Below are 13,549 nucleotides of genomic sequence, written 5' to 3' on the forward strand. Positions count from 1 at the left end.
AGCCATACATTGCTATAGAAAAAATCATAGCTTTAACTATAAAGATCTTTGTTGGCAAGGCAATGTCTCTATTTTTTAGAACTCTCTTCTGTTCCAATTTTTCCCCTTCCTCCCTCCACCCCCTCCCCCAGATGGCAAGCAGTCTTATACATGTTAAATAGGTTACAGTATATCCTAGATACAATATATGTATGCAGAACCGAACAGTTCTCTTGTTGCACAGGGAGAATTGGATTCAGAAGGTATAAATAACCCGGGAAGAAACACAAAAATTCAAGTAGTTTCTATTCATTTCCCAGTGTCTTGACATATAATCTCAGAAAACAACAGAATATATGTTCAAATTCAAGACAAATCATTAAACATCACAGTAATCAAATCTCTGCTCCAACCATTGATACAGTGGCGAAAGTTGATCAGTTCTATGGAGACCGACATCTGAAAATAATACCAAAAAAAGATATCACATTCAACAGAAAGGATTGGGAATGCTAACATAGGAAATCAAAAGATAATTGGAATAATAGGCAAATTTGGCCTTGGAGTACAAAATGAAGCAGGACAGATATTAATAGAGTTTTGTACTTTGAAGCCTGAGGTGGAAAAGCTCTATATAGTCCATTAACAAGACGTGGAGTTGACTGTGGCAGCAATAAAAAACATTCCAAAGAAAAATAGTTAATAATTTTATTCAAATTCTGGGTCATGTAAGGAGGAGACATTGACTCTGTGTGTGTGTGTGTGTGTGGTTGTGTGTGTGTGTGTCTTTCTCTCCCTCTCCCCTCCTGTCTCTCTTTTCTCCCTCCTCCCTCTCTACACATACACATACATAATCTGTGGAATTGTGGGACACATCTATTACTCACTGATAGAGTATGTGTTACATTCTTGAGTGGATAAATTGCCGTGGACCTATCTGTAAAGAATAAAATAAGAAATGGGGCAGCAAGGTGGCCCAGTGGATAGAGCACCAGCCTTGGTCTCAGACAATTAACACTTCCTATTATGCGACTGGGCAAATCACTTAACCCCAATTGCCTCAGCAAAAAACAATGACAACAAAGAATAAAGTAAAATGTAGCAGTTGAGCCAGATGATCTCTAAGGCTCCTCAGCACTGATTTGCTGTGGTCCTGAGATGATAAGCAGGGTCCTCTTGACCAGAAAGTCTTAGCCAAAGAATGGTAGCAGATGAGGAGTGATGCTCAAAAGATTGTTAGTGGACTCCTTGTGTTTTGGGGTTTAATTTCATGTAAAAGGCAGACAGAAGTCATGTGCCCCAGACAACCCATGAGTAAACAGGTAGAAAGCCTTCTGTCAACTTTTTCCCCAAATCCCGTAGCCCCTGTGACTCTAATCTTCCTCATCAGACTCTGGCTTTCACAATACAAGCAATACATCCCCAAGCAAGGAGGAGCCACTTTCTAAGGATCAGCTGCAGCTGTATTGCTGGAACTGAGCCTTTATCTGAAAGCTCTCTCCTGTTCTCCCCAAACAAAACCAGCAACTTCCAACAGAACCCCATCCCTCCCGACCCACTGAATGAGGTTGGGGCGGGGGCCAGGAAATACACACACAGAACTCCCCAGGTTGTGTGTCCCTGGCATTGGTCATCCTTGGGGACCCATGCCCACAGTGTGAAACTTTTGTGTCCTGTCCCTTTAGACCTTTCTCAGAGCTCCTCGCCCTCCCTGTCGGATCAACTCCAGATGGGCTGTGATAGCGCTTCCTCCGGGAGTCTTAACATGGAATGCCGGGTCTGTGGGGACAAGGCGTCGGGCTTCCACTATGGCGTTCACGCATGTGAGGGCTGCAAGGTATGGCTGGGATTTCAAATGGAACAGGTGAAGAGACTGAGTCTTTAACAGGGTGGGGAGCCAAATGCTGCTGACTTTTGCCTGCACTTCTTACGACCCCGCCCCGGTCCCCTTGTCAGATGAGAGTTCTAGGCGTTCCTATAGGTGGCTGCTAAGCTGACTGGAGGGAAAGGTGGTGAAGTCAGATCTCTTCTCCTGGGTCTTTTCTACCCTCTCTCTCCCCCTGCTGGCCATTTGTTGCACTAGGCCACCTCCCCCTTTATTGCCTTTCCCTTCTACCTCCTTCTGGGTTTCCAGCACCCCCTGGGGTCCTCACTTGAAACAACAGCATCTCTGCTGTAGTCAGTGGCCCAGTGAGAGGTTCCAGACTTTCTCTGCCTAAGAATCTGAAAGCCTGGAAAGAATTGAAAAGCTTTAGAAATGTTATTTTCTGAGGCCTGCTCAGAAAACCATCCTCTGCTTTTATCCTTTTCCCTTCCTTCAAAGGGGAAGGGGGGAGAGATAATGTTAGTGTTTCTGTTTTTCTAAGATTTTTACCAACATGTGCATTTATATGCAACTTAAGTTAGGTATAATACATCTTTGTGTTCCTAAATTAACAATAAATTTGAGCTTTAAGGGATTTTTTCCAAAATAAGCATTTTATATATTACCCTTAATTTTTTTCTTCCATTCCATTTGTCCCCCACCAGAAACCAAAACACCCCTAATTCACTATTCCATATATTACATGTATGTTCCTATCACTGATTTTAACTTGGCTTAATGAACATGCTTAGCATTTTCAGTGAACCCATTCATTTAGTTCAATTCATTACAATTACAATGCATTAAATATCTACTACCATATATTAGACACCATGGTAGGTCCTGAAAGTGCAAAGATAAAAAAGATTTGAGACATGTGTGATACATATAATATTGTGTAGAATATGATAAGGGCAAGGGAGAAAGGCAGAACCATGCTCTCTGAGCTTCTGAGTAGGGACCAAATGCTTTTAATAAAAGAGATGGGAGAATGAGGCTGGCTTTGTGGAAGACAGATTACCTGAGCTAGGTCTTGAAAGAAAGGAACAAACTTAATGAATGAAAACCCAGAGCATAGCAGACCAGTCCACCATAGTACAAGGCTGAGACTCAGGACTGGTCAGCCAACAATCCAGGAGTCATTTGCAGTACAGCAGAGATGTGTAGTTTGGAATCTTATGGTGAAAGGAGGGCTAGAGCTGTCTGTGATTCCTCCATAAGCCTTTCTTCAGCACTCCTATTCTTCCCCTCCTCTTTTTTTTGTTCCTACTCCTTTGTGTGAACAGATAGAGAACATTAGGCCCTTAATACTTCTCTCTTTCTCTCTGTCCTTATTCTCCAGGGCTTTTTCCGCAGAACCATCCGTATGAAGCTCGAATATGAGAAATGTGACCGGAGTTGCAAGGTCCAAAAGAAGAATCGCAACAAGTGTCAGCATTGCCGCTTTCAGAAATGTCTGGCACTGGGCATGTCTCACAATGGTGAGGACTTGGAGACTGTCAGGAATAGTCCTGTCGTGGAGACAAGTGGAATGAGGGTGGGGAGGAATACACAGAAGCTGTGGGGTTGCTCGTGCTGTTCAGTTCTGGTAAGGGTCATCATTGTGGTGAGTACTGTTTTTCAGTCTGTGCTGGACTGAGCTAATGGTTTAGGTTGCTCTAAGCACAAAAAGCATATATATGGCTTGGAGAAGTGATGATAAACTAAAGAATTTCAGTGATGGATATAACCGCATCTTCTAGAACCCAGCTTCTTAAACTGTGGTTCACTACACCATATGGGTTCTCATAACTGAATGTGGTGGGGGAGTGTCACAAAATTATAGTTTATCTTCAGGAAATGTTTGATCTGTATACCTATTTTATATGCCATGGGGTTATGTAAAAATTTATTGGGCAAAAAATGTTTTCAAGTGGAAGAAGTATAAGAACCCTATAGAATAACAATAACAGAAACAGTATCCCCTTCCATGCTTTTATCCTTCATAAGTGGCCACAAGCCACAGAATGTCCCTGATAGTGAGCTCTTAAGGAAAGGACATGCTAAGGGAGGATGTTAGGCCATAGGAACACTACTTATAGCTTCCAAGCTGTAAGTGTCTTAACTCAGTCAGAAGAAGCATTTGGGGGGTATGACAAACCTTATACTTTCATTACTTATGGGAGAATTGACAATACATGTGAGTCATATTATTAACCAAGCAGGAATTTGACAGATGGCTTGATCCCTAAAAGTTATCTTTTCTTTGGGGACAGTATCCCACACATATTAGGAGCTTCATAATCAGTGTAAATTGAACTGACATTTGCCTCCTCCTTGCTCCAAAATAAGGGCCCTCCATTCAGGGGTAATGCAGCTTGTTCTTCCAATTCAGTTCACAGCAACAAATATTTAATTCCTATTATGTGCAAGCATTGTGCCAAATCACCATGAAACATTCTTTCCCTGAACAAGCATATATTCTACTTTTTCAGTATGGACACCCAGATCAGAGAGAACTAAAGTCCTATGGACACTTCATGTTTATGTCTGTTAAGAAACTAGGCTGCTCCTTATTACCTCCCATCTATTTACCTAACTTCTCTTACTTAACAGAGTTTAGTTCCAGAGTCCCTTCATCTGCTTTAAGTCTTTGATTTCTCCTGTGTATTTTAAAAATAATTGTCCCCTACTCTGATTTTATTTTGTGGGTGATAAAAGATCACTCATTTTCCCCTCTAATCTTTTCTTTCAATATCTTTCTTCTGTTTCACTCTTCAGGCCACAAGAGTTTTCCTGAGCAATTTTTAAAAATAAATTGATTACCCCTCTCTAGCTTTCCCAATTATTAAATCTCCCCTAATACCCATCAAAGGAAACCAGCTCCTAAAGCTGTTCTGTGATCTTAAAAGGATCACAGACATAAACAGATAGTGGTTATAAGCTCTCTCCTAACAGTAATAATATAGTCCTTTACAATTTACAGAGTGCTTTCGTATGCATTTTATCACTTATAAAGGAATTATTGTCCCCCCTTTATAGAGGGGAAAGGAAAAGCTAAGAGGCAGTGACTTGGCCAAAGCCACATAGATATGGTCAAGTAGCAGAGGTTCTCCAAACCCTTAGTCTGGGGCTCTCCGTTAACAACAGGCTGTATCATCACAATTTGTCCTGGACTCCCCAGTCAAGAGTAGGGCAGATCCAGGGCTAGCCAGCTGTTAGCCATAAAAATTACCTGTTCCAACCCTGTAGTGGGGTTCCAAAGGTCTCCAAAGCTATCATCATATGGCCCAGGGCTATGCAAACAATAGGTGTTCAAGTAATAAATAAATGGTGCTTGGATGACTGACTGACTAGGCTGTGAGAGATTCATGGTACTATGTGGGCATCTGCCCAGGAGAAAGTTTATAGATAGAATCTGTCTTCTCCCTACACCATGTCCAGTTTCCCTGTCTTATTCCCATGTACCAGCAATTCGCTTTGGCCGGATGCCAGAAGCAGAAAAGAGGAGGCTGGTAGAAGGATTGACTGCAAGTGAAGTGAGTGGTCAAAATCCACAAGGAGCTGACCTGAAGGCTTTCTCCAAGCACATCTACAATGCCTACCTGAAAAACTTCAACATGACCAAAAAGAAGGCTCGAGGGATCTTGACTGGCAAGGCCAGCAGCACACCTGTGAGTATAGCAGGAAGGCATGTGACCTCGGAGCTCGCCATGTCTGGGAAAGCCTCACCCTCTTGGGAGGAAGGATGGGGGGGGATACTGTGCTTCCTGCCTGTCTCTTTTGGAAGGGGGCCTTTCTTTTTCCTGGGTGTTGATAAGGACAAGTGTGGAAGGCAAGGATTCTAGTGGTGAGGTATAGAGTTCCCATGGGCAACCTCTCCTCACACACATTGCTTCCACTTCTAACTAGGGCTGGGGGGGGGTGGGTTGTGCTGGGGTTTTGTAGCCCTTTGTGATCCACGACATGGACACGCTATGGCAGGCAGAGAAGGGACTAGTCTGGAAACAGCTGGTGAATGGGCTCCCCCAGTACAAGGAGATGAGCGTACACGTATTCTACCGCTGCCAGTGCACCACAGTGGAAACGGTTCGCGAGCTCACCGAGTTTGCCAAGAGCATCCCTAGCTTTGTCAGCCTCTTCCTGAATGACCAGGTGACCCTGCTCAAGTACGGCGTCCATGAGGCCATTTTTGCCATGCTGGCCTCCATTATGAACAAGGATGGACTCTTGGTGGCTAATGGTAATGGCTTTGTGACCCGTGAGTTTCTCCGAAGTCTTCGAAAACCCTTCAGTGAGATCATCGAGCCCAAGTTTGAATTTGCTGTCAAGTTCAACGCCTTGGAGCTAGATGACAGTGACTTGGCTCTTTTCATTGCTGCCATCATCCTTTGTGGAGGTGAGCAAATAGGGAGCCTGAATTTACTATTGGAGGCCATAAGATTGTGGGTCTAGAACTAGAAAGGACCTTACAAGTCATGCTCCAGCCCCTTTATTTTATAATTAAGGAAATTTGGGTCCACAACAATTAGTAAAGTCACCCCAGTGGGAAGCTGAACTCTAAAGTCCTATTAGTCACTTTATAGCTGCTCTGCCCTGCCTTGCCCCCTCCATGCCAGAGTTCTCCTTCCCTCCCTCCCATGTTGGTTTTGACCATTCTGAGGATTGAGCTGTTCCCAAAGGGACTCAAGATGCTGATAACTTAGATCACGTTTATAGGATACTTTCTGGATCCAGAGTTTATACCACACTGCTCATGCTTGCAGGATGAAAGCCCATTTATAGAAGTGGGAACAAATATAAGCAATAGCTACAATTTTATATATTATCATATTTGGTCTTCACAACTGACCTGTAAGGTTAAAGATGCTTGGATCACCTCCATTTTCCAAGTGAGAAAGTCAAGTTGAGATATGAAGTAACTTAACCTAAGGTCCCATAATAAGTGACAGGTCAAAGATGCCAAAGCTAGGCTTTCCAATTTCAAGTCCATTTTCCTTTTACTCTGTCACATTGCATTCCACCCTACAGGATAAGTTTAGTGACAAGTAAATGAAGCTACCTGCAAAACACATTGTAGGTGATACCTTTAGATCCATTTCAGAAAGAGCACAGGTACCTCCCCATCTTCTGACCCAAGATCACCTACTAAGCAGGCAGCCAAGAAGCTGTCAGTTTTCAGCTGTCAGATGGAGACAGGGAGAGAATAAGGATATTGCCACAGCTCGAGAAAGGCTAGTAGATCAACCTGGAGTGTTACCATATAAATGGCCATACCCCAGGAGGTCAATGCAGGAGTTGGTTGGAGACTGCCTCCAAATTTTCCTCCCCAAAACTCCCTTCTCCCCATAGATCGCCCTGGCCTCATGAATGTCAAGCAAGTGGAGGAGATCCAAGACAACATCCTAAGGGCCCTGGAGTTCCACCTTCAAGCCAACCATCCTGATGCACAGTACCTCTTCCCCAAGCTGCTGCAGAAAATGGCTGACTTAAGGCAGCTGGTGACAGAGCATGCTCAGATAATGCAGAAAATCAAAAAAACTGAAACAGAGACCTCATTGCATCCTCTACTTCAGGAGATCTATAAGGACATGTATTGAAGCCCTGAGATAAAAGAGATGCCCAGGGTGGTCTAGGCCACATGTGAGCTATCCAGGTACTAAATATCCTGGTGCTGAAGGACACATGGTGGCTTGAAGAAGCACTGTCCACATCCCAGTTCCGTTGACTTTGCCCAGAGGCACTTGGCATTCCTCTGGAGTAGTCCAAACTTATGTGTGCATACACACACACACACACACACACACACACATTCTCTGTCTTTCTGTCTCTCTTCCCTTCTCTCCTCCCCATCCCTTTCTGTCTGTCTCTCAGAACCAGGTTTGTATTATCTCACCAGCAGAAACTAGAATAGGCCTCTACTTTTTCCTATTTGCTGGATGAGGCCTTTCTATTCCCTCCATTCTACTGGGACAGAAAGGTGGAGGAGGTGCCAAGCTTCTCAGGCTCTCATTTTCATAGTGTAAGACGTGTGAGACACGCCAAAGAAACACTAAGCTGGGTCTAGGCCTCCTGTCCCTCTCCCAGCCTTTAGCAGTTGACAAGATTTCATTCCCCTTTGAAACATCCTCCAGCTGCCTCCAGCTTTCTCTCCAATTCTCTTGGGAAATTGATGGATGAGGTTGGAAGTAGTAACCTCAAGGAAATGGGAGGAATATGCAAACCAGAAGAGGGTCATCCAGCAGAACCCCTGTGGACTTCTTGGGACTTAATGAATAGCTCTCCTAGGGTCAGTTATGGATTTTGGCAGCAAACTACATTGATGTCTAGCATCATTTCTATTCTTTTAGCTGGTCTTCCATGTTGGTGTTTACTACAGCCTCTGGTGCTGACTGACATGGGGGCTTCCTCTTTGATGTCCAAGAGGATGGATGAGAATCTCTGATAGCAGCAAGCCCCAAGGTGTTTGGGGAGATTAAAAGGAGATCCACAATCCTTTAGGCCTTAGGGCTAATTTCATTTTGAAGGCCTTCTCCCTCCTCTGGACAATTGGTGGGATTCAGCCATGTCAATCTCCTGTCCCATATTTCATTACTAAGTCTTAGTACACACTACCCTGCCCAGAAGCCATAACCAGTATCTAGATATTTTGAACTGAGTTTGAGCTTAACTTTCCCCCTTCCTGATAAGATGTGGAAAAGCTGGTGCTGTTATCCAAGTCCTAACACCCCCTACTGCACTCCCAAGAGCCATCATGCTGGCATCAACCACAAGCACTGAATTCACTTTAATCACAGGTTCCATCCCCTTTCCCTAAACAGGACAGAGCTTCAGGAGCCACATAGGGTTCCAGGCTCCCGGGCTGTTAGATTGGGTGACCTGCTTTCCCTTTTCTCGAAGGTTTTAAATAAGAAATTCCCAGTGAACAGGGCATCTCTGTTGACTCAGCAGCTGCCCAGCTTCTCCAACTGACAGTTTAACTGAAAGAGGTGGTAACTGGGGATGAGAGCAAAATATTTCATTCTGTATAATCTTCTGTAGCCTAGAATGACCTATCCCTTTTCTTCAAAGCTTACCACTACCACCTATCACCCACTAGCCCATTGCACTGCTGGGCCCTGAGGAGATCAGACAGGCTGATCTGGCCCAGCTCAGCATGTAGGTGCTTCTGTGAACCATCTCCCTCATGCCTGATATGTCCCTCACACTCCCTAACACCAGGAGAGAGGTCCAGGCCATTTTTAAAATTGTAACTTCTCACTTTGGAGGTAGGCACTAAGGTCTGGGGCACAACCTAGGAATATTCCTAGGAAGTCATTCTTAAGAGAAACAGCAGACTATCCACTCCAGCTTCTTGAGGGGGAAAATTATTCGCTCTAGGGTCATCCTGGCAGAACTAAGACTGGAACCTAGTTCAGAGGAATCAAAGCTGGGTTCCTACAGCCTAGCAGATGGGTGGGAGCACTGGTTCGGGGAGTCTTTGAGGCTGCTGGCAGCCTTGGGTTAATGGGATGGAGCTGGGAAGAAATGAAAAGAGAAAGAAAAATCCCAGCTATTTTACCCCCTCTGCATTCTTTATGCTTTTTTTTTTGGGGGGGGGGGGGAGAGGAACCAGACCATCTTATCCCTTCTTTATTCTGTCTTCCCCAAGTCCACTCTTGGCTTGGTATTGAGGTCAGAAGTTCCTGACGCAGGACCTCCACCCACCTACCCCCTTGATGGGGCAGGCGCCCTGGAACAGCTTTGCACACTCCCTGGGGGGTCCTGCCCTTGCCTGATGCTGTGAAGGAAGACACTGTGCCTGACCATCCAACCTTTCCCTCTCCCAGCCCCCACTGTGCAGATGCTCAAAGCTGCCGCTCCTCCTTGTGTCATAACAATCTCCAAAAGTGAAATGTATATTTTTGCTAGGAGCCCCAGCTTCCTTTGTTTTTAATATAAATAGTGTATACAGATTGATGAAACTCTAAATAAATGGAACTTAAATATCTAAAAGCTGTTCCTAAAATGTTTGTCCTTTATAATTCTCTCCTTCCCCATTCCCACTCCAAGGATAATTTAGGATTCTTGGAGCTTTTCTTCCTTTGCAGGTCTCTGGAGAGAAGGAGGCTACAAGTTCTTAACCCAATCTTCCCTCTAGGACTTAACCTGAGGATAAACATTCATTCTGAAGGATCATGTGATCTTGCTCAAGATGTCTCTCAATCATGTGATGTTTTCAGCATTACAGCATAATGCACCACTGGACATCTTTTAGGGGCATTAGACAATGGGAAATGGGACAATGGGGAATGGAGGTGGGAAAACAAAGTGAACACCTATAAAACAACTAGAGAATACAAGATTATAAATCTTACCTCCTCATTCTTTGAATATTCTTAGATCTGGGAATATGTGCCCAATAGCTCTATGATAAATGTGTTCCTTTTGTTATCCAGATTTTTTCTGGTTTGAGGGAGCTGGTCCTTCCATTCTTATGGATGCCTCTTCTGATTGTTGGCCAAGTACTCTTAGGGGGAAGTCCAGGGGAGAAATAGAAGCATTATCATATAGAAAGAGCTCTTTATTTGGTACCAGAAGTCTTGAGTTCAAATATTAATTCTGCTTTTTATTGTGACATTTCCTTGGACAACTCGCTCTTTTATAGGCTTTCATTTCTTCATGTTAAATGGAGTGGGAGTTGAGGAAATCAGGAAAGGCTTCTCACAGGAGCTGGTATTTTAGCTGAGTTTTGAAGGAAGTTTGGGATCATAAGAGGTGGACAAATAGGATAGTTTAAATAGAATGAATGTTCTAATCAAACATGGAGCTGGTGGCAGCAGTGTGGAAGATAACCTGAAATCAGAGACATCACATAGGGGGAGGGGAGGATTTCAGAAGTCTTAGAATAGATGAATGAGGATGATGTCAGTGTAGAGAAGGGCCATGATGCTGGAGATCTTGTAGGTAATAACAAGACTTGCAGCGGTTCTATATGGTGAAGGAAGAATAACTGAGGTTGTAGACCTTGGTTACTGAAAAAATGGTGCTCTCAACAAAAACAGGATAGTTTAGCAGAGAAGATAAATTTCATTTTGGCCGTGTTGCATTTAAGATCAGCATACCTACTGTATCTCCCTGGTGGGATTTGTCTAGCAAGCAGCTGGAGATGTGGAACTAGAGTTCAAGAGAAGGATTATGGCTAATTAGTGATAACAATTGAACCTTTAGAAGCCAATGAGATCATTGAGAGGGAAGAACCCAGGACAGATTTAAAGGATGTTTGCTTTTAGGTTGAACCTAGAGTCAGAATGACCCGAGTTCAAATGCATTCTCAGACTCTTGATAGCTGTGTAACCCTGTACAGCTCATTTGACATCTGCTTCAGTTTTTTATGTGTCCAATGAAGATAATAGCACGTCCTAGGGTGATTGTAAGATGAAAATGAAATGGCATTTGTAAAGCACTTAAAAGTTTAAAGAATTATATCAATTATCCAGCAAGGAGGCAGTCAGAAAGACAAGAGAAGCAAAAGAGAGAGCACTCTTGAAGCTAAGGAAAGTATAGGTCTATAGTGTCAAACGCTTCTGAGGAAATCGAGAAAGATGGAAAAAAGGCGATAGCCTTTTTCAGATTTAGCAGTTAAGAAATCACTATTAACTGAAAAGAATAGGCACAGTCTGTTAATGGCATGTTGCTGGATTGTAAAGGCTTCAGAAGAGAAGAAATGGACCTAGTGAGGATAACCAGCTCTAACTAGGGAACTATTCATTAAAAGAAAGAAGAGGTAGAACAGTAGTTGAAGGTAATGACAGGGTAAATGTGCCTGGTGCTGTGCTAAGCTCTGGGAATACAAAGACAAACTATCTTCCAGAAGTTTGCAATCTGTTAGGATTGCACAAAAGGAAATAAAAAAAGCAGTTACTTGCCATTTTACAAATGAGAGAGAATGTGGCACTTGTCTAAGATCACACAACCAGCGTTAAGGACAGGATTCAAACCTACATCTTCCTGGACTTCTGAGTCCAGCACTGTACCATACTGCTTCCCAGAAAATGTCCCTTCCAACTAGTTGGTGTAGGAAAGAAGGGAGAGGATAAAAAAAAAGTCCTACCTCAAAAAACTTACAATCTAACACAAAAAAGAAACCTGAAAATAGGAAAGGAGCAGAGGTAGTAGTGATGAACTAGTGATGAAGACTGATTGAATCTTGCAATATAGTGATATTTCCTAGTGAGTTTTCTGGGGACGCGATAGAGAAGGCAAAGAAGTCCAAAATGAGTGCTTCGGTGAAAAGTGAGGCTTCAAATGCAATGGTGCATCCTTTATTGTTAAGAAGGGTGACTGATCCAATGCCAGTACTAAAAACATCCCCAATGTGGAGAAATCTCTGGGAGTTAAGGACCAAGTCAGAAAAATGGAGCAGGACAAAGTTTCTGTGCCATTCAATACTTAAATCAGACCCATGAGTGACCAAAAAAATTTTACCCTGGGCAAGATAGGAACCTAGTCTTCACACCTCCCATCCCCCCCCAAATCTTCTACTTGATACTTCTGTACATCTAACACCAACCACACTGTAAGATGTTGGAGGATTGATAACAGCATCTTACATTTTTTTTTATTCCCCCTAATACTTAGTACATAGTAAGGACTCAATAGCTTCTTGTTAAATGAAGAAAAGAAGTTAAATGATGGAGGCCTAAGAATTAAGGGCATGAAGGAAACAGGATACCTATGTTAGAATACCTAGATTGGTCACTTATAGGAGTTGTATCTTACAGAGATGTTAAAATGCTTTTTGATTTTTATGGCCTAATCCCCTCCTGCCTTTTTAGTTTTCCTGTACTTTATTCCTGACATGTCCTCTCAGATCCAGTGATACTGATCTCCTTGTTGCTCTAGGAATAAGACACTCGGCTTCAGGAATTTTCTCTTGATTCTTCCCCATATCTGGAATGGTCTCCCACCTCATCTCTGACTACTAACATTTCTGGCTTTCTTTAAGTCCCAATTTTTACAGGAAACCTTCCTAAACCTTCTCAATTCTAGACCTTTTCCTCTTAATTATTTCATATTTATCTTGCAGTTTGCATAAATGTGTTTGCACATTATCTCCCCCTTTAGGTTATAAGCTTCTTGAATTGCAGGGACTGTCTTTTTGCCTTTTTTTGTATTCCCAGTTCTTAGCATAGTGGTAGCACGGTGGTAGACACTTAATAAATGTTAACTGACAATACTACCTTACAGAGACATTTATCATACCTAAAAGTCCCTCATGGTGGGAGGCAGGGAAGGAGACTAACAACTTGGAGAATCAAAAAGTAATGTTTGAGGTTTTTTAAATCCCTTATCAAGGATGTCATGGGGCACAGGACAGCTAAGTTCTGTTGGCATTGAATAAGGAGCTTCTTGGGGAAGGCAGGCCTGAGTGGGGCTTTGCAGCAATCAGATTGTCCAGGACTGCATAAGGTTATTGACTACCAGAAGTAGGAAGTTACCACTAGAGAGTAGAGAGGGCTATAGAAGTGAGAGGTGGGAGAGAGCATCAGAGCCCTTTCACGCACTTCACAATTTTGCTTATTTGATAAATACAGAGTACACATTAAAGGATTCATCAAAGTTCTCAGCAAAAGAAAAAATTACAGAATATAAATTGTAGATAAGGCAAACACCCCCACAGAGCCCACACCCACATTTTCCTAGTCTGGGCCAGCCTCTGGAGTTGAAAAGTTGGGAGTGCTTGGA

General features: G+C 43.1%; 1 protein-coding gene across 7 annotated transcripts in view; it reads left to right on the plus strand.

The window, feature by feature from the left end:
* PPARD (peroxisome proliferator activated receptor delta) overlaps window positions 1–9,817 on the plus strand; it is a 75,530-nt gene extending 65,713 nt beyond the window's left edge. For 5 of the 7 annotated variants that reach the window (XM_051996459.1, XM_051996458.1, XM_051996456.1 and 2 more), the window contains 5 exons: window positions 1,665–1,816; window positions 3,186–3,324; window positions 5,294–5,496; window positions 5,771–6,221; window positions 7,175–9,817. In XM_051996459.1, the coding sequence (XP_051852419.1) occupies window positions 1,665–1,816; window positions 3,186–3,324; window positions 5,294–5,496; window positions 5,771–6,221; window positions 7,175–7,422 (1,193 nt within the window). In that variant the 3' untranslated portion in view covers window positions 7,423–9,817. The remainder of the gene's footprint in view (window positions 1–1,664; window positions 1,817–3,185; window positions 3,325–5,293; window positions 5,497–5,770; window positions 6,222–7,174) is intronic. The other 2 variants (XM_051996461.1, XM_051996462.1) reach the window with 2 other exon arrangements.
* The last annotated feature ends 3,732 nt before the right edge of the window (window positions 9,818–13,549 follow it).

This window comes from Antechinus flavipes, chromosome 4 (assembly GCF_016432865.1).
Source record: "Antechinus flavipes isolate AdamAnt ecotype Samford, QLD, Australia chromosome 4, AdamAnt_v2, whole genome shotgun sequence".
Taxonomy (NCBI): domain Eukaryota; kingdom Metazoa; phylum Chordata; class Mammalia; order Dasyuromorphia; family Dasyuridae; genus Antechinus; species Antechinus flavipes.